General features: G+C 42.3%; 1 protein-coding gene across 2 annotated transcripts; it reads left to right on the forward strand.

Annotated features, from left to right (window-relative positions):
- The first annotated feature begins 4,537 nt into the window (after positions 1-4,537).
- RAP2C (RAP2C, member of RAS oncogene family) lies at positions 4,538-23,803 on the forward strand. 2 transcript variants are annotated; one of them, XR_005009234.1, is made up of 4 exons: positions 4,538-4,876; positions 5,009-6,015; positions 8,540-8,852; positions 20,996-23,803. XR_005009234.1 is itself a non-coding variant. In XM_036740273.1 (2 exons), the coding sequence occupies exons 1-2, from the start codon at positions 5,743-5,745 to the stop codon at positions 8,816-8,818; spliced, it is 552 nt and encodes a 183-aa protein (XP_036596168.1). In that variant the 5' UTR covers positions 5,533-5,742; the 3' UTR covers positions 8,819-8,852. The 2 variants fall into 2 exon arrangements, 1 of the variants encoding a protein (XP_036596168.1); XM_036740273.1 differs by lacking the exons at positions 4,538-4,876; positions 20,996-23,803 and having other exon boundaries at positions 5,533-6,015.

Consider the following 23,803-nt stretch of genomic DNA (forward strand, 5'->3'; position numbering starts at 1 on the left):
TGAAAAGGTTTGGAAGAACTGCTGTGGAAGGTGGCAGAGTGAGTTGACAAGGAAGGTATAGTAGAATTTTCTAATAGCAGTGAGGGTCCACTTGAGGTTGTGTAACATAAATTTGTAATAGATTCACTGAGAATGGTTGTGTGATTTTCTCCACCTTTGTTAAGCAGCAAGTGTGAAGGATTGAAGGTGGCAGATGGTGGGAGTGATCCAAGGCTGTGGCTTAGCAGGGTATAACAAGTAGTAGTTATCCTTTGTTCTTGAAGAGAACCAAAACAACATCACTATGTTGGGGTCAAGGTACATTATGTCCAACTGTCGCTAATCGGACCAATTGGAGCTTGGAAGGCTCTACCACAGGTCGGGCACAACTACTCCACATGAACATTTGGAGTGGAAATGGCTCTAAATTTGTGCATCTCATGTTTCTTTTGAGCTACTGCAATTCTACTTCACTCATAGAGCACAGGGCCTTCTTTGCTGCAAGCACACTATACTGGACTGTCCTGTGCCATGTTTCCCATGTCTCCCAAGGTCTCCAAAGTTCTTCAGAGACACCTTGTGAGTGTCCTTCTATCACTTCTTCTGACCTCTGTGTGAGCTCTTGCCTTGTGTGAGTTCTCTGTAAAATAGGTTTTTTTTAGGCAAACATATATTTGGCATTCAAACAACATGGCCAGCCCATCAGAGTTGCCCTCTCTGCAGTAGAGTTTGAATGCTTGGCAGTTCAGCTTGTGTCTGGTATCTTATCCTGCCAGGTGATCTTCAGAATCTTCCTAAGACAATTCAAATGGAAACGATTCCATTTCCTGGCATGGCTGCTAGACTGTCCAGGTTTCACAAGCATACAACAATGAGGTCAGCACAACAACTCTGTAGATTTTCAGTTTGGTAGGCAGCCTAAAAGCTCTTCTTTCCCACACTTTCCTTTGGAGCCTCTCAAACACTGAGCTAGCTCTGTCAATGAGTATGTCAACATCTTCATCTATGTATATATCCCTGAAAATTATACTGATAAGGTAAGTGGAATTATCCACAGCATTCAAATTTTCTCCATTTGCTGTAACCGGTGATTCCATGTGTGGTGTTGGCTGGTGGAGAACCTCTGTCTTCTTGGTGCTAATTGTTAGGCCCAAATTAGCACAAGTGGCAGAGAATCGATCCATACTCTGTTGCATCTCAGCCTCAGAGGCGGAATCGAGTGAACAGTCATCTTGTAGCGCTTTCAAGTTAAATAATTTGCCAACCATGCGGTAGCTGACCTTGATGTCATTTTTGTTCTCGTTGAAGGCATCCAAAAACATCTCTGAAAACATCATGCTAAAAAGCATGCTTCACATACAGCTCTGCTTCATTCCATTGGTGACTGGGAAAGCATGAGAGCATCATCCATTATCCAACACCAGTGCAAGCACACTATTGTGGAACTGATGTACGATACTGGTGAAATTCTCTGGGCAACCAAATTTTGCCGTAATCTTCCCCAAGCCTTCACAACTGACAGTATCAATCATCAACGTGATAAAAAGGAGCTGAGGACTTAAGAGGACAGTGGATTTAACTGGTTCACCAAAGGGGTCAAGATGGGGAAAGGGCACAGATGTGATGGCTTGGGAGAGAACTGAGGGGTTGAAGGTCACAGTGCAGGTAAAGAGCAGGTAAGGGAAGGCCAAAGGGAGACATGGAAAGCCAATATAATCAGATTATAATCAGATAAGGGGATTTTGGAATTCTTGAATGTGGAGGTGGCACATCCCTGGGTGATGGCAAGATCTTGGGTATGACGAGCTTTGTGTGTGGCTGAAGTAGGGTGACGGAGGAGGAGGTCGTGGGAAGTGACTAGGTTCAGGAACTGAGCAGGGTTGCAAATGCTTGTCTTCTAGCCTACAAGTAAAAGGGATAAGTAAAAAAAGAAGTAGGCAGGCCAGAGATAGGAAAACACAACCCTCATACATTAAGTTCAATTTCAGGGAATTGTAGTGTCTATTGTGCCTAAAGCATAGGCATAAGGAGAAAGTTTAGATTTAATTTCTTTAAAATGTAAGTTGAAGTTTCATTCTTCATCTGTATTCCCTGAGCCTAGCATAGTTCCTGGCATAGTAAGAGCTCAATAAATACTTATAGACTGATAGATAAGGGAGGGTCACTGTTCTCCAGGTGTCTCCTGATTAGAAAAGGAATAAGCCAACAATACAGTATACATACATACATACATACATACATACATACATATATATGTATATATGTATGGTAATTTATCAATGCTGATGGGACATCTGAGGATAATATTTGCTAGCCTGACTTGCTTTATTCTGTCAGATTTTTTTTAATAAAAGCACACTAACCCCTTTCATGTGTATCTTTCTTTAAAGTGTACAAAGTGATTTCACATGTTATCTCATTTGATCCCCTTACAACAAAGGACATAGGTATTCATTCATTCACCAAATATTTACTGAGTATTCATTTGTAAGTATTGGTTAAGATGGATAAATGTGATAGCATCACTGTCCCTCCCCTTAAAGTCTCATAAGTGAGATGGAACATAGACAAAGCACTAGAACAAAAGATAGAAAGTGAAAATTTGATATGAGAAACATGGCAGGAGCTCAGAGGCAGAGCTTAATGCATAGGGGGGCAAAAGGGGAACCTTCATGGATGAGTTGGCATGGTGGTGGGTAGAAATTGGACAAGAAAAAATGGCAGTGTGTGCGCATGATGGTGGACCCCCTGAATGGAAGCTCCTGAGCCAAGGTAAGGAAGCTGGAAAGAGTGGGGCTTGTTTGGGGATGAGTGGGGAGTACAAATTGGCTGGAGCAAACAGAGAGATCTTCTTCATTTTACAGAGGAGGAAACGGATGCTCACAGAGGTTGTGGTTTGTCTGAGGTCACATGGGTAGGCAGGGACTCAAAAGCCCACTCCCTAGGCCTCCTTTCACTATCTTTTCCCTGTATGTCCTATTCCAGATCAGAGCAATAAGAACAATAAGGAAACTCTGGTTGATCCATTATAGCTCCCAAGAAAGGCTAGATAGAGCAACCCTAGGGCAGACACTTCGTGTAGTGGAAAGAACATTGGATTTGGAATCAGAAGACCTGGGGTCTCCCCTTCGTTGGGCCTCATGTCCTCCTATGGTAAGAGAGGAAGTCGGACTAGATGGCCTCGGAGGTCCCTTGCATGTCTCACTCTGTGGACTGCAAGGGAAAAAAATTTGAAGGCTGGAGTTGTCCTTCTTCTGTTTGGTTGTCATCACAGTCCTATTCCTTTTCTTGAATTCATTTTTATTTAACAGATATTTAATAGCACCACATTGTATGAGGCAAAAGGCTTCTTCTACAAATGCAGAGCCACTGTTTTGTAATTTATAGTCTTAAGAGAGTTGCCTTGGGGCTCTGAGAAGTTGAAGGACTTGCCTATGTTCATAAAGCCGGTACAATCCATATTCCAAGTTAAGAACCCCTGACTGCAAGTCAGGGAGACCTAAATCTATGTACAACTTAACAGTCAGACATACTTGACTTGCAGTCAGGGCTCTTTATCCATCAAGTCAGGGGTTCCTGACTTGGAATATGTATACATATAGGGGGGAAGAGAAGCTTGTCAAAGCTGTTCAAGACATATTTGGTAAATAAGCATATTATTCTATTGAAATTTAGTCTCATTTCGTATTTGCACGTGATAAACACTAGAATTTATTTCCTTTTGTACTTAATAGGAGGTTCACAGAGAGACAAGGAGTATGGGGATGGAAAAAGTTTGGGACCCCCTGCACTAAATCATGGTGCTTCTCATTATTTTTATACACACAGAATATTAGAGGAAAGAAGAGAGAGTATATGTCTGTAACTGAGGGGAACAGAAAAGGCCTCATGAAGGAGGTGGCATCTGAGCTGTCCTTTAAGAGATGGTACTGATTTTAAAAGGTGGAGGAAAGACATTCCAAGGCCAGATGACAGTTGGTGCAGAAGACAGGTTCCTTACAGTTCTGTTAATGCATAGGGGGGCAGAAGGGGAACCTTCATGGTCAGCATCTATGATCCTCTGACCTGGGTTCAAATCCACTCTGTTGCTTACTAGCCTTGTGACCCTGGGCAAGTGACTCATGGTCACTGGGCTTTAGTTTCGTCCTCTGTGCTAGGGTTGCTTCTAAGACCCCTGCCAACTCTCTCTGATCGCGAGATTTGAGGCAGGGGAGAGCACTCAAGAGGCCATCCAGGTGAGAGGTGAGAAGGGCAGCCCTTTGGGAAAGCTCCAGCTAACGGTTCTCTTTCCATTAGTTGTCTTGGGGGAGGGGTGGCTAAGTCGTCTTAGAACAATGGCCATTCAACCGGCGCTGGGATGGCAAGCACTCAGCAGACTCAGTCCGGGGTCTACCGCCTGGCCGGGACCATGACCGTGACCCCAAAGTCAAACAGACCCCGCCCAACAGGGCGTCGCCCTGACTTCCCGTCGACCCGCCCCGCCGAAGGAGGCGGAACTTCCCCTCCCGGAAGTGATCCCGGAGCATCAGGGGAACTGGGACCCCTCTGTCTGTGTGTCAGGGAAACCCTTCCGGGCGTGGGGGAGGACTGGCCAGGCTAGGGCAGGGCCGGCGGAGCCAGGACGGAGCTGAGCGAGGTGGGCTCGGCCCGACCGACTGACCATTGGAGCCGCCGAGCCGGGGCAGGGGCCGTCTCTGCAGCCGCCGGTCGGCCCCCTCCCCCATCCCCTCCCCCTGCCCGCCCCCTCCCTCCCTCCTTCCCTGCCTTCCTCTCTCAGTCTTTCTCACCCTGCCCCTCCGCCAGCGACCGGGCAGACGCCCGCCAGACCTGCTCGGACCCGACTGGAACCGAGGCGGCGGCGGCGCTGACGGGGCGGACGAGGAGCGTGTACCCCGGGGTAAGTGGCTGCGGCCCCTCTCTACCCCCCCCACCCCTCTCGGCAGGCCCTGGGGGTAGCGGGGGCGGGCAGGGCCCCGGGGAGAGGGGGAGGGGGAGGCGGCCTAACCCGGGTCCTTCTCCCCCCTCGCAGGCCGGGGCCGGACGGGAGGAGCCAGCCAGCGAGCCAGCAGCCAGCCCCATTCCTCCAGCCTTGTCAGCCTCGGAGGGGGCGGCGGGAAAGGAAGGCTGGGCGCCCGGCCGGCGGCAATCCCGCGGCGGCGGCAGGAAGCCGACCCGGGCTCGGGCCCCTTTGTGTGGAGGCGGCAGCAGTGACCGTGACCATGCCAATGCCCCCCCCAGCAGCAGCTGAGTGAGCCCCCCTGCTGCCTCTCCGGCTCCCCGCCCCCACCCGCAGCCCTTGCTTTCTGGAGTGGGGACCACTGGGCTCCTCCCCCCCACTCGTCCTCCCTCCTTCTCCTCCCCCTTCCCCTCCCCCCCAGTACCCACCCACCCTCTCCCGTGCGTCCCGTCCCGTCCCGTCTAACCGCCGCTCCTAGGAAGGGCATTTCCAGCCCCCCCGGCAGGCAGCCAGCCGCACCCACCCCCACCCCTCCTGCCCCTCCTCCTCCTCCTCCTCCTCCTCCTCCTTCTCCTTCTCCTTCTTGCTCAGTCTGCCTGCTCCTGCCCTGCCTCTCGCTCTCTTTCCCCCTGCTGGGCTGCCGCCGCCTGTCTTGAACTTCCTCATCTTCCCCCTGCTAGGCTAGGCCCTCTGCCTCTCAAACCCCAACTTGAGTTGGCAGATTTCCGCCCACCGCCCCCACGGCCTCCATAGCTGGTGGAGCCCCTTTTTATGCTGCTGAGAGGGAGCTGGTGAAGGGAAGACTGATGAGGGAATACAAGGTGGTGGTGTTAGGGAGCGGAGGGGTGGGTAAGTCTGCCCTGACTGTGCAGTTTGTCACGGGCACCTTCATTGAGAAATATGACCCCACCATTGAGGATTTTTACCGCAAGGAGATCGAAGTGGACTCTTCTCCCTCTGTACTGGAAATCCTGGACACCGCAGGGACTGAGCAGTTTGCTTCCATGAGAGATCTCTACATCAAAAACGGCCAAGGTTTCATCCTAGTTTATAGCCTGGTTAACCAGCAGTCTTTCCAGGTAATAATGATGACAACAATGGCCCACATTTCCTTAGGACTTGCCTGGTGAGGTGGGTAGAGCAGGTGTTGATTATCTTGATTTTACAGAGAAGGAAACTGAAGATCATAGAGGTGAGATGACTTACCCACAGTCACACAGCCAGTAAGTGTCTGGAGTGGATTCTCATCCATGTCTCCTAACTCCAAAGCTAGCATTCTTTTCACTAGCCCAAGGTGCTCTTGATTTGGATATAAGTGGAGTGTATTGATTGGAATACTATTTTGATAACCTGCATTTTATCTTTGAAAGGTCGACTCTGAGAACTCTTGAGATTCTGGCTTGCCTAGAGAGCTGTTGCCCATGTTGTCTTTTTGTATACTATAAAAGTAAAACAGTTGCCCAGACAAGTTTTGTATAGTTTCTGGAAAAGCAAATGGAAATAAGAAGGCTAGTTTGGGTATGGTATTGCACCAAAGATTGGAGGGAAACAGCACCTTCTGAAGTCCATTGTAATTTTGACACGTGTTTATTGAGTAGGTATTTGGGGGCTTGGTGAACCTGAGATTTTAGAGAGGTAATGGTACTTAGAAGAAAAATAACTTTTGAACCCATTACTAATTGCAAGCAAACCTTTGAATTTTCCATTGTCTATAACCACTTATGTCTCAAATTGGTGATCAAAAAGAGATCTAACCCCTGGATTAGTGCAACCCCTGCCCAGGCTCCAGGCCTTTTTCTTGCCCAGAATTTGCATGAGTCTGTAGTGTAGTAAAACTCTTGGGGGTGGGAGGGTGTGAATCAAAGTGCTGTAGCAGAGCAGAGCAAATTAACAATCAGTCAAAAGGATGAGCAAATCTAAAGTGCTCTTGATAACAAATGGACTTTAGTGGTGGGAATTAAATAGGTTTGGAAAACACTGGACATAATGTAGATTTCTTACCTTGACTTTAGTTGAGATGCTGGGCTAGGTGTAGGCCATTTTCTTCGGTAAGCCCTCATATCCCTACTGGAAGGACTGACTAGGGCTTAATATTATTTTAGAAGATCTACATAAATGTAACTATTGTGTGAAAATGCAGAATATTGGTATTGACCTGCATTGACATAGGAGATTGAATTGGTTTTTTCTGCATTTAAAGTATTGAATTAATGCTGTTTATTCAAGGGACATTAAGTGCTTTATCCCAGAGGAATTTGCTTATTTCCTTTTTATTAGTACTGTAATATCTGGTTGAACTTTTCCAATGGTAGCAGCTTTATAAAACATGACTTACTTTTTGTGTTAGAGAAATTAAATATTGGTGATAGGCCAATCCTTATTCAATAAGTAATTGAATCAGATCTATTGTAATCAAAACTCTAGTATCAGATGCATTATTTTCAAAGGGTACTAAAGGTGCCATTTAAGTGTACTTTCTTGGGGGTGGGCAGGCGCAGGGAAACCTTCAAAATAGAGGTATTAGTTTGCTGAGTTTCTTGAGGTTGGGAATTTTTGTGGTTGGCTATTTCTATTATATCCATTTACATTTCAGCCTACTAGATTATAAGCTTCTAGAGGCAGGAGACCATACTTTGTACATAGCAGGTGCTTAATACATGTTTGAATGAAAAAATAGTGAATTGCCCCATCATTTTAATATTTACTGTGTAAAGGACAAATCTATGTTCTTCCCATAGCTAGCATTCTCATTGATGTGGGTAAAAAAAGCTCACCATGGGAGAAAAGTGATTCAGTCTATAGTGTTATAAAAATTATATTGCACATTTTCCTGTTTACACTTTTTAAAACTTGATATTCTTTGATATTGACCCCATTTTTAGCCTGATTCCCAGTTAAGGGAAATTTTCTTTTAAAGTTACAACTTTTTGAATTGTGGACAGTCAGGGCCTTTGGAATGTTCACATTAAGACTTGCCTTAACCACACTCCTCCCCTTCCCAAAAGGATGGCTTTGGGGGACTTCTCTAAGATATTTTAAGATGTTTGCTTTTCCTGGGATAAAGGAATGCATGCAGTAGGCTTTTTAAAATGGAACATATTTAGGTGTGTTAATTTGGGTCTGGTATATCTAGAAGCCCAAAGTAAAAGTGTTCTTGTTTCTACTTTAAACATTTTCTCCCAGGCACTCTGACTAAATGTTTAGGAGTGGAGTGTATGGGGCCTACAAGCCTGAACTGGGATAACAGGTGTTGCAAGGAATGATGGCAGCAGACAGATTGAGGGGAGATAGGCAACTTCTCCCTGTGCACATAAATGAAATGTCTGGAGAACTTGTTTTTAATCAGTGCAGTCTGGGAAAGAGTGATTATAAAGTTCTGAAATTGAGGCGTTGCTACCAAGTGTTCCTATTTAGAACAAAATGTTTTCAAGCTCTTTCTTACTGCTCTGGTTTTGTACTTGACTAAATAACTTCCCTGGTGAGTGACACTCAGTACCTCAAATCAGCCATTTCACAGTCACCTGGGGTTCAACCATACAAGATTTTGTTGGCTAATGCTGCTTTCTGTGGCAAGGTAACTAACGACTTTGATTATTTAAATAGGATATCAAGCCGATGAGGGACCAGATTGTCAGGGTGAAGAGATATGAAAAAGTCCCACTCATCCTAGTGGGAAATAAAGTGGATCTGGAATCAGAAAGGGAGGTTTTGACTGCAGAAGGCAGAGCTTTGGCTCAGGAGTGGGGCTGCCCGTTCATGGAGACATCAGCCAAAAGTAAAACAATGGTGGACGAACTGTTTGCAGAAATCGTCAGGCAAATGAACTATGCATCTCTGCCTGAGAAACAAGATCAGTGTTGTACAACTTGCATCATCCAGTGAAGAAGCTAACCTCATTCGTGGCCATACAGAGCAGGTTAGTTAACACTTACTCATTTGACCCACGTAAGTATGGTATTCCCTGACCACCTCTAGTCAAGCCAACTGGAGGTCGCAGAGAAGGGGCTGGCCTGCTTTGGTAGAGAGGGAGTTTCCTCATCTGGGGATCCCATATGTTAATGAAGTCCTTGACCTTATCTGCTACCTCACCTCGTAACCATCTTTTATTTTTCAAGGAACGCAATTTTTTTAAAGATGTGCTTCTGCTTGCTCCTACTCTCTACACCCCTTAGGCATTTTCATAATAGCATAGGGTCATTGGTAAAATGATTGGCAGAATATGCCATGTGAGTCGAAATGTACTCTGTTATATCCTTGACTTATCCAAACTGCACAGGGCAACCTTTTTTTTTTTTTTCAAATATAATTCCAGAAGAAGAGATGTATATATTTTTCAGATTTTACTATCCCGTGCTCTGGAGAAAGATGATAAGTAAATAGATTTCAATTATAGCATAAGTGTTTATGATTTAATAGGGTACTTATGTAATCAAATTCATCTGTATCTCCTACTTGAAGAATAAGCAATCTAATCTTTTATAATAATAATGATTGGGTACCACCAAGTACCTCATCTTCAACTAGGAATATACACGTTAGAGTATAAATGAGTATATGTATCCACTTGTAGTCTAGCCAAACAGTTATTTGGCAGCAGCCGGAACCTTCCCAGGCACTGAAGATGTCTTGGTTCAGGGCTTAGTAAACAACAAAGTAAATCATTTAGAAAGCCTTTGGAGTTACAAAGTAAACAGCTCAGAGTCCTTTTTGAAAACGAGCTCTCAAAAGTGAATTTAATAGATAGCAGCATCCAACCAAGGCCTTTTCAGTCTTCTCTTTCATGTTTCAATCACCCTGAATGTTTTCTCTGGACCCGTGCAGGTCCCAGACACCAAATTGGCACCAGGCTAGGTTAATGGTAGCTAGGCACGTGTTATCACTTGGATTTTAATATGTAGATGATGGAAAACTGGGGTGCTTAACCCCCCAGGCTGACACGCAGCTAAGAGGAGCCCTCTTATTGATCCCTTGAAGCAGTGACTTGACAACGACCCCCAAGTCTCCGGAGCCATATTACAGATTGCAGCAAGTAGTGGCTGTGGTTGTAATCAGAGGACAAGCTTCACGTGTGCTCCCCCTGCAAAGGACTGTCAGGCCACAAGTCTTCTTCACAGCCACAGGCCTCCCCACAGATCACAGTTGCAGCTGAGTCGCTTCATCTTTGAACAGGAAGACCAATAGCAGTGCCATTTATGACGTACTCTCATAAGGCCGGGTTTTTCACATAATAGGTCATGAAAACCCATTTATTTTCTACTAATTTCTTAATCTGGAGTCAAGACCCTGTTGGTTCGTGTTGGGTCTGCATCATACTCAAAAGGACAGTACAGCAGGCATGTGTAGAGGTGGTGGGTTGCCATGTCCTTGCTCCCCAGTAAGGCACCTTCAAGTTCAGACAGGCTCTGTGGTCATAGGTGAGCACACCTTCATATTATGGTCTCCAGCTGACCCTGGACTGACAGTAGCAAGTGGTTTAAATATCTAGGCTTCTCTTTAGTTTCTTTATCATAAAATCATAGATTTAGAGTTAGAAGGGACCTCAGAGGCCATCTAATCCAACCCCCAACAAAGTCACTCAGGTAGATGGAGATTTAGATCTAGGGCCACTTACACTAAATCAAGCCTTCTCCGTCACACCATGTATAGGAATACAAAAACAATTTACCATCTCCTACAAACAAACATTTTCCCAGTCTGCTTTACCCCATTGAAGGTGCACTAGCTAGGAAAAGGTGTAAAATTTGTCTCCTCCAGTATAGTTTTCATCATCTCGGGTAAGTTTAATAAGTGGATAATTTCCAAGGTGATTATTCATATTAAAAATTGCTTGAGATCTTGTTTTTATTTCTATAAATATTCATGTGATCTAAGAGTTGTTCAAACTGTAATGTGGTTACAGTTATCCAAGGCACCAAGGGGCTTATTTGGCAAAGACCACTCAGCTCATCAGTGGCAGATCTTGACGCAGAACTCGGGTCTTGCTGACTTTGTCTAATATGTCTAATAGGATTGTAGCTTTAGAGCTGAAAAGGACCTTGGGGTCCATCTAATCCAACACCATTTTACAGAGAGAGAAATGGAAGCCTGGGGAAGGGGAGACAGTTTTGCCCATGGTTGGTCGCAAAGGTTGTAAGTGACCCAAGTGAGATTGGAACCTGGGTCCTCTCATTTTAGATCCAGTGTTCTTTCTGTTACAGTTTTTAACCATTTTTTACCTTTTCTGGGAATAAGTATGTCTCTTTCTTCATTGTTATTCGTTAAATAGTGAGCCAGTTGGGTAGGGATCGTGTGCAAGACCACATAAAACATAGACTTAGAAGTATATGTAAATATCAGTAAATGTGATCATTGCCCCAAATTGCTTATTTGATTAGTAACAGTTGCCTGCTTAGTCCGTGGTTTTGTTGCATGTGAATACGCAAAGGAAGAAGTAGGTCTTGAAATGAAACACTGAGTGAGGTGAGATTTTGGAAGTACCGAGGGGAGAGCCCGTGAGCAGAAGGTCTTCTAAACCAAAGCGCTTTGTGCCTTGTTCGTTTTCAGGCCTGGGATAGATTCAACTGATGCACATGGTAAAGGAAGCTCAAGCCATCTAGGGACGTGGCATGGATATGTGTTTCTCCTTTATCTACTATGTAACTGATGTGTTTTGAGACATGTAGCATCAGTTATGGGACTTGGAAGTATCAAATCCATTACAGAAGAAGAAAGGTCAAACTTTGTTATTCAGAAGTGCTGGAAAACCTTCAGTAGGTTTAGGGGAAGGACCTATTGAATTTAGCTAGATAACCCTGATTGGGAGAAGTCTGCGAAGCTTAGGATCATACCCTTATAATTGATAGGTTACCCTCCTAATTGAGATGGAAATTTCATTAATGCTCTAAGAACTGCTTCTGATAACTCACCCTTTTTATTTCTTACTGCCTTTTTAATTGGCTTCATCTGTCTTTTGCCCAAGAGAATGTTTTTATAAGACTCTCAACAGCTTTTTGTCTGCTTTGGGGAACTATATACATGGCTCCTAGAACTGTTGACTCTCCCACCACTTTCCTGGGCTGGCAGACTTATTGGGCAGGACAGTGTTTGCTTTTCTGAGCATATATGTAGAATTAGAGCCAAATTCAGCAATGCCTGCATATCCTGTCTCCCTGCCAGTATGAGGCAGCCTAGCATCCCATAGAGCAGGGGTTCTTTATCATTTTTGTGACCTAGGCACTCTTTGGCAGGCTGGTGAAACCTATAGCTCCTTTCTCAAATAATGCTTCGTAGCCTACGTTCACAGATTGAAGGAAATGCTCAATTTCAGTTAAGTTTATTGAAAATCGGGATGTGACCTTTTTTCCCCATCCAATTTTATGGGCCCCTCTGAAAACTTATCAAAGGATCCCTCTTGGGGATCCATGGACTCCAGGTACAGAAACCCCTGCCATAGACCCTGTAGCAATGCTTCTAGAAACCTAGATCAGTGTCACAGCCTCTTAGTACCAACAGATCTTGGTTTTTTAATATATTTGGATTGTCTAAGCTTTTGTTTAACCACATTATGTTTTCCATCAGTGTGGATAATTGACAGTTGGCTGTGCTGACATACTATTGTTTGTTGAGGAGGATACATGTTTGGTTATAATTACGTGCACTAGAGATGTGTTGATAAGACTGTAGTGGAAGTCATGAGTTTGATTCCTTGTCCCTCACTGCCTCCCTCCACTCCAGTCTATGCCAGAAGAATGGCCTATTCAGGTATTCTGCAGTCATTCCCCAAAGGGGGAAAATGCAGCAAATGAAGCCTTGAAAAATCACAGTTTGGCCTTATAAATGAATAACTTCTAATATTCTTAGCAGGTATTTTTAATTTGAAGAATCCCTGATTTGGTCCATATAGGCAGTATTAGCTCCCCCCCCCCCCAACACACACACACAAATAAGGGTTGCAGTCTTTCTAATCCTGTGCCAATTATGTCTATGCTTTCCCCCAAATTCGTGTATCTACCCAACGTACTGGAAACCCTTCTGATTCTTTCAAGATCTGGTGGCAAGTACCACACTAGATAACTCTGTTGTTTCTCATTCTTGCTACCCATCTGTCCTCATGACCTTTTCCAAGGTGAGACCACGCATGTCCTCCACACTTTCTCTACTTTTCACACACAAGTCGTTTTTGGTAATATACTCCAGCCTGCTACTACATTGCTTTGTCTCATTGCTTTTTGAATTGCTTATCTTGGTTTTTTGGCCCCTAGGATTATTGGACACATAAACCACATTTTAAAAGGTTCCTTTTCCTAGACTAGTTTAGCATTAAAGTAGTGTAAAAAAAGTTTAAAGGGAGTGGGAGTGGAGTAGGAAAGACCTGTTCCAAATGGAATAAATTAGTGAGAATCCCAAACACCAGGAATAAAGCTGATGGAGTGGGGGTCTTTTTATGCCACCTCTTGGGTCTGTTACTTGTCATTCTGGTTTTTTCCTAAGTGGGAAACAAACCCTTCATTCAAGACCACATAGGACAACCAAATATCAGCAGTGATAATAACAAAGCCTGTTGAATGGTGCAGTGGTCTATAGAGTGATTCTCTGTTTTTTTTCATCCTAGTTAATCTAGCATACTATTTCTAAATATAATGAAACTTACTGGCATTCTCAAGTTATTTTCAGTAGCTAATAAAACGTAGAAACAGAATTGTTTCTATTTTTTTCTAGCTTTTAATTAGACATGTTATTCTGGAGATTTCTTAAATGTGTGTTGTGGGGGTCGGAGGGGGGGATTAGTCAGACGTAAGTTGCATTTTGCACTGGCAATGCTGACATGTTAATAGCCAAGTTTATTATTAGTTACATCAGCTGTTACTGAGCCAAGCTGGGATTCTGTTGACAGAAGATCTCTTTTGGTTAAATATCTTGTTCTCACTCCCCAGCCTTAATTTGCACATAGTCTTGAAATTTAAGGGGTGGGGGGGATGCTCATTAAAAACACATACCTGCCATCTCATTATTCACTGTGAGCACAAGTTAAGAGGCCAGTGACGGAGTGGAGGAAGTTTAAGTGACAATTATATACTTTTAAGGTCTATAGAAGAACCTGGCTTGGAGGGGAAAGAGTAGAGGTATTTCTTGACTTCTCCTTTAGTGTACACACACACACACACACACACACACACACACACACACATACATACATACCCCTTGGGTACTTAAGCGCTTATTGAATCGAGTGCTTTCATTTAGTGGGTAGGCTCCCGGGTATATGTATCTATTGTGATAGCTTATCTCTGGCTCTGTCTGTTCCCTATTTATAATCACAGCTTTAGAGACAGAAGGGACCTTCTAGGTCATCTAGTCCAACCCCTGCTCATTTTACAACTGAGCCCTAGAGAAATTAAGTAACTTGCTCAAGGTCACACAGTTAGGAGGTAGTAGCACTTGAATTTGAACCCAAGTCTTCTGACTCCAAATCTGAAGGTCTTTCCACTGTGCTGCTGTTTAATTGCTTCCTTTTCACCTCAAATTCGGGCCTTGTTATAGAATGAAATGTATTTGAACTCTTCAGTTTTACTCCATTACCTCCCTAGCTCAGGGCTATCAGTAGAATAAACAAAAACTGCCTCCTGCAGTTGGAGTGGTGCCACCCAGGAAGTGTTCCTGAACCCTGTTACAGGAAAAGTTCTTCTGATGGAATTGCTTCTCAGTAGGATTCCAAAATCTCGGAAAATCTTGTCAACTGTTGGGGGAAATGCATTCTACTAGAATCCAAAGGCCACTCCAACATTCTTTACTCATTCCCAGGTTTAGAAAGATCCAATACAGAACAGATCATTTAGAAATGACCAGTAGAGGTAGACTCTGTGATCGGCCTGCGACACAACTAAGAAGAACCAATCTTTGTGTTGTGATTGCGGCTGTTGGTTGGTTATGAGATTTGAGATTTCTCTATAAATAAATTTAGTCTTTTAGTCAACCTAAATTCATGTTCACGTAGAATCCTCAAATTTTAAGACTGGAAGGTGCTTTTTAGAGACAATTCTGTCCAGTCTCTTCGTTCTACAGATGAGGAGGCCCAGAGCAGTTAAATGAGTTGTACAGGGTCTGAGGGCCTCAGAGGCCATGGAGTCCACCCCCCCCCCCCATTTTAAAGATAAAGAAACAGACTCAGGACAGTAAAATAACTTGCCCAAGGTCATTCAAGTAGTAAGCTACAGACAGAGACAGAATTTGAACCCAGGGCCTTTGACTGTGGAGTACAGTGATGCAGGCAGCTGGTTAGCAACAGACCTGGGCCTGGAGCCCAAGGGTTCTGTCTGTGGTTAATATATGCTTTGCACACTATCCTGTTACCTCTGTAGTAAGGTTTTTGTTAGCAAAACTAAATATTTAAGCTTTGGGGTAGAGGTATGTGAAATAAAGGTGTGCTTGGTGGCATGGTGGAAACTTGAGAGTTGAAGACAAGGATGACTTATGTTGTGTCTTGGACACAGCAAGTGGTGTCTATGCAGCATGATTCCAGATGTGGACTGAATGGAAACTGAGAGTTTCTTTAAGGCTTGCTATACTCCTATGCCGCCAAAACTTCTGGGATACTTTGAAAATGAATGAGAATGTTAGTGTAATGGAAATTTTGCTGTCATGGTGTGCAGCAATAACATTTACCTTTCTTATTCTGTGAAATTCAAATTTGACACAAGAGACTCTGTTGGTCTTTTTTGCTTTGCGTAAACTTTTGCTCCAGGATTTATTACTGTAAAGAATTAAAATTCATTACTGACTTGCCAAGTAGCCTGTGTGAATACTTTCTGTATGTTGAAGGAGTCATAATACCAGTACTGTTTTAGGGCTGACATGAAGATTTATCTCTGCTTCCAGATTTAACTGGAAGATTTTCTACCCTGCAGATTCTTGGTGGGATCATATGGTGTGATGAGAGTATTTGGGGTGCATGGAGTAGTAAATAAGTCAGTTTAACCTCATTGGTGTATTTATTATCTTTAGTGATGTGGGTAATTGAGTGGCATGTATTCTAGCTGTTTGTCTTAGAGGAAAAAATTATAACTGCTTTTTTTGGATTTGGGCTTAGAGAATGCATGAAATGTAAGGTAATCTCCAGTTACAGTGCCTTGCACGTAGTAGGCTTGAATTGAATCATAAGAAGTTTTTAGCTTTGAGGAGACATGATGCTTTTGGAAATTCCAAAGAGATATTTGTGGTTGGTTATGTGGACGGCCTAGCAGCAGACTCCATGTCCGTCATCTGAGGACCCGCCTAACTAAATTTGGAGAGTAGTCTCATCATGAGGTTGGCTGGTGGAGGGGGGGAGCATGCATTTTTCATTTCCAGCAGCTCTAGAGAACCATCTCCTGAGGCTTAGGCAGAGATCCAAATTTGGTCAAAGCAGAGGTTCCTCTCTCCTCTCGCCCCCCCCAGTCTTTTTGATCCTCAGTAACCATAATTAACATGGAAAATGTCTTTCAGAGTGATTGCTGAACTTTTTTTTCTTTAACTTTTTTCTGAAGTCTTCTGACAGGTGACTTTTGAGTTAGGATCTTCAAGGCTTTCCCTTGTGTGTCCCAAGTACTCATTGATTGAGGGTTTTGTCTGCGTATAGAATGAGTGCTCTCTGGATTGATTTTCATATGGTTTTACAGATACTGTATTTTTAGCATTAAATGGTTACTTGTGTAATATTCAAGTATAGGTAGTGGTTTCTTTTACAAAATAAATGAGAAGAAAATGTCATAAGACTTACTGTGGGGATCTGCAGTTTCATCCGAATGGGTACTTTCCCAAACCAGGCAGATTTCGACCCCTCCCAGCCTTACTCAGTCTTTATGAGCTGCTGTGGTCAAAAAATAAGAGTCAAAAATCACCACCTGGTAGCCAGGATGATAGGGAGGAGCTGTCAGGCAATAAGCATTTATTAGGCACCTACTGTCTACCAAGGTACCCACTCTGTGTGCCAAGGCACTATGCTAAGCACTGGGGAAACAAAGGCAAAAACATGGCCCCTGATCCTTAGGGGAGAGACAGCATACAAATAACCAGGCAGATACAAGATATGTGCAAAATAGTTGGGAGGTAGATAAAACTGCTCCACATTTAGCCATGTGGGTCCTGTGGGTCCTCTGACAACATGAATGTTTCATCATTGTGCCATATGGTAGGACTTCACAGACCTTGTACTTCAACCACATGGCCTTCGGAGCCCAGGGTCCCAGTGTGCCCACTAAGGTACCATTTAAGGGGAAGAGAGAGAGAATCAGATAACTTGGCTGACTCATACATCTGCTCTATGGTAAAGATGTGGCAGGGGCATCAGTAATCATAGCTTGGTAGATTTAGAGCTGGAAGGGACAGTAGAGATTATCACACTCAACCTTTTAATTGTACAGATGAGGAAACAGATGAGAGACTAACTTGCCCAAGGTCACACATGGAATCACTAATTTAGAGCTGAAAGGGACCTTTGAGGCCATTGAGTTTTACTCATTTTACAGAGAAGGAAACCTTGACCAAGGTCACACATAGAATCATGGATTTTAGAGCTGGAGGCCATTGAATTCCACCCCCTTGTACAGATGAGGAAACTGAGGTCAAGACAGAGGAAGTGAGTTGCCCTAGGTCACAGAGTCTCAGGATGTGAACCTTGGTCTCCCTGGCACCAGGGCCCGTGCCCTATATCCTCTCCTTTATCACACTTCCTGTCATTTGATGATAATCTTCTTGTCCAGTGGTTAGGTGTTGTTTTATCAAAGGAATGACCCTTATTAGACTTGATCTATAATTATATTGGCTGGTATAAGAATGCAGATTCGTGTGGGGGGAAAAGAATATAATTGTACTGTCTGTGACTCTAACGGCTTTAGTGGTTATTGAAATGACTCAAATATGCTGTCTGTAGTCTGGTACTTGTAGAGTTGCTCCCAGATATCTTTTGTCATAAGCAAAATCAGCATATGGACTTTCATATGCTTAGAACTTGAAAGTAGGAAACTTAACATTTTCCTGAAAGCATTCCTTTTCCATTATGGAAGTGCTCCTCCAAAGGTTCCACTCCATGGTATGACACCCTAAGTTCTCTAAGACTATGCTAGTGGTGTGGAAGCCCTGGCGGGTCCTACTGAGCTGGAAAGGATTAAACGACTGGCCTGGCGTCAGACTGTCTGTCCATTGAGGACCAGACCAGCTAAATCTGCCAGGTAATTTCTTTATTTATTTGATTTTCCTTGGCCACTCATTAAACCATTGACTAAAGACATGGAAGGGGGTTTCTAACTGTAATGGTGGAGGAGGTAGTACCTACATGGCTGAGATTGAGACTCCTTGAAATGTTACAGTATGCCCAAAGTCCTAAAATGAAGGTGGTTTTCATTTATGCATTGTGTGTGCAATGGGGGTGGCAGCTGGAAAAGTGTGATATCCAGTGATGTTATAAATACCCAGGCAGAAGGCAGAGGGGAGGAAATTCCAGCAGCTGTGAGGTTGAAGTCTGGGGGATCCCAGAGCATAGAAAAAAATTCAGTTTGGCGTTTGTGTTTGGGGTTTTGTTTGTTTTTGCCTTTCTTTGGATCCCCAGTGCTTAGTATTGTGCCTGGCTCATAGTAAGTAATAAATGCTTGTTGACTGACTTGGGGCGGGGGGGTGGGGTGAGGGGGAGGGATACTTGAGATATGGGAAAGTGAATTACCAAGTGGGAGCTATAATTCTCAACTTACCAAAAGTCCAGCTGCCATCTTATCTCCTTTATCACCAAAAGTTGTCAGCCCATTCCATTGGGAATTTTTCCCATGGGAACAGATCTCCAAGTTTTATAATGGGGGTATTGAAAAATTAAATTTGCACTTTTGAAATTCATGTCAGAGGCAACTTGATTGCAATGTATCCATTTGATAAAGTTACGCCTTTGTTCAAAAGTAAACGTTACAGCCAGCCTAGTAGGATCTTGCCTTTCTAAGCATTACGTTATTACATATTGGTATGCAGTAAATATGACCTTGATGGGCATTAAATTTCAACTCACAGATCTGTTATTGGCCATTTTAGAATAGTCTTGCCCAGAGCTGGCATTAATGAATCATGGAAAATGGTGCTCATTCAAATAGTAATCCTTGCCATAGTCCTGATATTTTTCTACTTTCCATTTATATCTCCACCCTTGTTCTATACTTATTAATGTACGTACTCTTCCGCAGACTGTTTGGCATTGATAGATAACTAGCTGACTAGGCGGCTGTAGTGGTCCCTTCCACCTCTCAAGTTCTATGATTCTGTGGACATCCACAGGACTGGCAAGGTTCAATGCAGTCGTCTTAGAATTCACAGAAGTGAAGCAACATATTTCTTATATTTTTATTAGTGGTTTTGTCTGCATCGCAAATAAAACTAAAAGAAAATGCTGGAGTTTGAGGTTTGGGAATGAACTAAGAGCTCATCCAATCCAAGGGTTCTTAACTTTTTGGTGTGGTCTGTGCCCCTCTGGCAGTCTGATGGGGCCTATGTTCCCCTTTTCAGAATAACATTTTTAGATGCATAAAATATATAAGATTACAAAAGAAATCACTTATACTGAAATACAGTAATCAAAATATATACTTTTTAAAAGTATAAGAACCTCTCATCTAATCTAATTAACACTGCCCTTTTGCAGATGGGCAAATTGAAACCCAGAGAGGTGACTTGCTACCAAGGTTACACATAGACCTAATGGGAGAGAGGGGATTAGAGCAGTGTCCTATTTCGTAAGCCTATTGAGAATAATGGGGTGGATGTTCTCCGTACTCAAAGTACAACTTTTAGGCTGATTGATTTCAGAAAGCTTAATTCATTATAATACTATTTTCCCCCTGAATTTTTATACATAAGATTTCAAGTTTTGGACTGCTTTTATTACAACTTTGCCATTAGCAGTAGCAGTGTTTTTACTATAAAATTTAAGCTTTTTCTCCCTTGTGTATGAAATTAGAAAACTTTGCCTTTTTGCTGTTTTTATGAAAGCTTTGTAAAAGGGCACATTTAAGTAATTTGGGCTAAAAATTTTGAATTCTTTTCCAATAATAAAAAAGACATTAGAATACATTGTACCATTGTGAAAAATGCAGTTGAGATCATCTGTCCTGGAGAAGGCACCCTTTAACACTTAATGTATACAGCATAGTACATGATTCTTTACTATTGGGTATTATGTAGTTCATTCTCTGGAGGTGCTTTTCACCCTATAACTTCAAGCTGGAAGGAAGCTTGGAGACTATCTAATCCAGTTCTCTCATTTTCCACCCTGTGGTTCTAGCATCGTTCTCCCACTAGCCATGCCACCATAGATAAGTCACTTTTCCTCTCTGAGCCTCAGAAGGGTTTCACTCTGTGTCCTCTTGTGTTCCTTTCAGCTCTACCAGTCGGTGATTATCTATTAGTCTTGCTGTCTGTCCCTCCTCTTCTTGCGCTATTTAAATGATTACATCCTGGTAAGGCAGTGAGTGGAGCCTTTATTTTGCAATTGGCCCTACAGGGGCTCTGGTTGCACAATGGATTTACAGTACTTTCTTGTTGAATGGAATTATGTGTTCCAGAACTGAACATGTGTTTTCTTAGCTTGCAGATTCTCCAAAATACTCGATTTTGAAAGCATCATGCTTTCAAAACCAAAAGCTGATGAGTATGCACATAGTGCTAATAATTTTCATCCTAAAACATGAAGGCACCCAATAAAATACCAAGTAGGGGTGATATTTGGCCATTGGGATCTGCTGTTAGCAGGGATGTTTAAACCTAGAAGGACTTTTCAAAATATACAATGTGAAATATATACCGTTATTGTGTTTTAGTATAATGCTGAGGGCAGAGTTGCTTTCAAATGCCATTATCTTGTTTACACTTCTCTTTAAAATGACTTTTTCACCTTTGTGAGTAGTGAACATAGTGAGATCTTCCTTTTGTCTCTCTTATATGTGGGCATAAAGCCATCACTGTTATGTGCATTATTTTAGAAAGAGAAAAAAAATGTCCAAAGAAAGAGTCTTGATGTTGAAAGCATGTTTATTTCCTATATTTGCATCAACCTTTTTGTCTTTATTGCAGATAAAACTCAGAGGGAATTTGCACAGATGCTGCTTTGGACAACTTGACAGCCTGGGTTGCAGAACTGAGCCTTGGTAAACCTGTCTCGATAACAGCATGTTGCCATACACCTAATTAAGTGCATAAGGTCCACAGCCTTCAAGATCCATAGACCTTAACCAAGAATGCTTAGCACGTTTACCATAAGTTAAAATAGATTCTTTATCAATCAGTCCTTTTGTAGCTTTCTAAGTTCTTATTAATGGTTAATATGCAAGGGTTCATTTTTAATATTTTAATTGATTTCTTTAATCAATTTCTGAACTTGTATTTATTAAATACTTAAACTCAGTATTACCTACTCAATGCCTTTTAAAAGTTTTAATGGAGAATAAATTGAGCCTTAAACAAGTGGTTACTTCTGTATATTACCTCGCTCCAGTGCTTCAATCTATTTGCGAAAATATTTGTTTCCTGAAATGGTTGGTCGATATTTTGAGACTTTATGTTTACGTGTGACAGTGTTGTAAAAAACTAGAGATCCTATCTTACCTGGATGGATATAATATCCCTTTTCTCATCTGATGCAGCCCCGTGATAGGGTGCTGTAACTGACACATTCAGAAGGTGGAAATTGCAATTTGAAGTTGACTGTAATATTTAGTTGGAGGGGTTTTCATGATTTTTTTAGTGTCATTTGCAACATTGAGTTGCAGCTGAAACATTTTCCCTTCTGTGAAGTTCTAAATTTAGTTATGACCTACTTTTTACAATGCCTTTGAAAAGGGATATTGTATTCTAGGTAAATTAATTTCATATACCTGCACTCAAATATCTCAGCTTTGCCTGGCAGGTTAGTAATTTACATCTAGTCAGTTTCTGCACATGTAAAGTGAATGCAAATAAAATGATTTTACATTTTATAGTTAATACTTGTCTTTCTGAACAATGTTTTAAAGCAATATTTGTTAACATTTTCTTGCACTGTCACAATTGCTTTTTTTTATTATTTCCCAGTAAACAGGTTAGCAACAGAGACAAAAATCAGTGTAAGGTAAGGGGGGAAGGCACCCATTTTTTTCCAGTGCTCTGAATTGCAAATGCGCTCTGAACAGCCATTGACTTCCCTGTTGTTTACCTGATCAACACATTTTGTCTGAATACTTGAACATTTTAACAATAACACAGGTATTAAAACAGAAAAAAATGTATAAAGAATAAATGATGCTTTTTCTTCCGTTTTAACATGTGTACAAGCGAGCTTTTTCTAGCAGTGGTTTAAAGTTTTGTAAGTTTTCCAATATTTTGCTTTATCTTCAGTTTTAGTTTTGTGTGTGCCTGTGTGTGTGGGCGTGTGCGAGTATGTTTTGCAGAAGTGATGAACTGCAGCTCACCTACTGCACCAAAGTTTTAGATCTTAGGGGCCCAGCTTTAGTCATTTGAACATGCTTCTAATGAAGAGAAAACCAAAAGAACTCTTTTGATTTGTAATAGCTAAAGACCGTTGGCCAAGAAAGCTCTAGTATATGCAGTGATGGTAATGGGAGGTGGGGCAATTGAGCATTTCATTGTGTGCGATATTCAAGTACATCAGCAGGTATCACCAGGGCCTACTACAATGCCATCAATGGTCTTTGTGACCAATTTTTCTGGAACAAAAATTCTGATTGAACTGTTTGATTCTCCATGGTGGCGGACTTTAGTTCCCCATGAAATTCGCTAAAGTTAAACCTCCTAGTCTTAGATGTGTAATTTTATGGTGAGAACGGAGGGCTAGGGATGATTGGAATACTTTTCCCTATTTATAAACTGCTTGAAACCTGATCATTTCGGTTTGCACTTTAATACCACACTTAAAACCAAACACTGTATTCAAAGTAGGTTAGGTGGTGGTGGTGGTTAATCTTTATTACCTATACTAAATAATAGGAGATTCAAATAATTCATGAAGATTTTAGTTTTCTGAAAATTGTAGGTTCTTTCCTTTGGGTAGTTTTCTCTCTCTCTCTCCTCCCCTTTCCCTCCCTCTCCCATTTCCTTTCTCTACTTCTCCTTCCTCTTCTCATTCCTCTGCCTCCTCTCCCCTTCCTCCTCCCTCTCTCCTTCCTTTGCCTTTCTCTCCTCTTCCCTCCTTCTACCTTCCCCTCCCTGTCTCATCCATTCTTTCCTGTCCTTCCATTTGTTCTTTATCCCTCTCTTCCTCCTTCCTCTTTCTCTCTTTCTCAAAAAAAAAGACAACATTTTATACAGGGGTGTGTGTGTGTGTGTGTGTGTGTGTGTGTCTGGTTGTGTGTGGGTGTGTGTGTATGTATATGTGTGTGTACGAATGCACACACATACATACACAGTATTCATTATCATTGACCTCAGCAGCAAATTTGACTTGAATTACCTTAGGATGACAGGAATAGGGGAAATAGGAAGTAAAAATGGTTTCTCCAGCACAGTTTTAAAAAATAAAAGGGACCAAAAGTTATTTTAGGCTTCCTCAATAGAATGCATGTAAAGTTGCTTATTAGGTTAAGAAACTGCTATTAAATGCAATATAGGTATTGTCTTTGCCAGATGTTCAGATCATTGCAGGGGGCTCAGAAACCACCAGAACCTAGCATTGTGTATCTCATGTACTGTAGCTTTATCAGTGAACAGCGAAATCTGGAATACCAAGTGCAAAATTTGAACAATGACCTATAAAGATTTGTAAAATAAAGTTTTTCCAATAGACTTCATTCTCGTCATTTTGTAAAAAAAACAAAAACAAACAAAAAACAACCTTACAGTCCACCTGTTTGTAACTTTTTTAATAAAATAGACATCTGTATTACTTGA

The sequence above is a fragment of the Trichosurus vulpecula genome, chromosome X (genome assembly GCF_011100635.1).
Source record: "Trichosurus vulpecula isolate mTriVul1 chromosome X, mTriVul1.pri, whole genome shotgun sequence".
Classification (NCBI taxonomy): domain Eukaryota; kingdom Metazoa; phylum Chordata; class Mammalia; order Diprotodontia; family Phalangeridae; genus Trichosurus; species Trichosurus vulpecula.

Coding starts and splice junctions, on each gene's coding strand:
- RAP2C (XM_036740273.1), top strand. CDS start 5,743: ATGAGGGAATACAAGGTGGTGGTGTTAGGGAGCGGAGGGGTGGGTAAG. Junction 6,016..8,539: donor TTAACCAGCAGTCTTTCCAG/GTAATAATGATG, acceptor TTATTTAAATAG/GATATCAAGCCGATGAGGGA.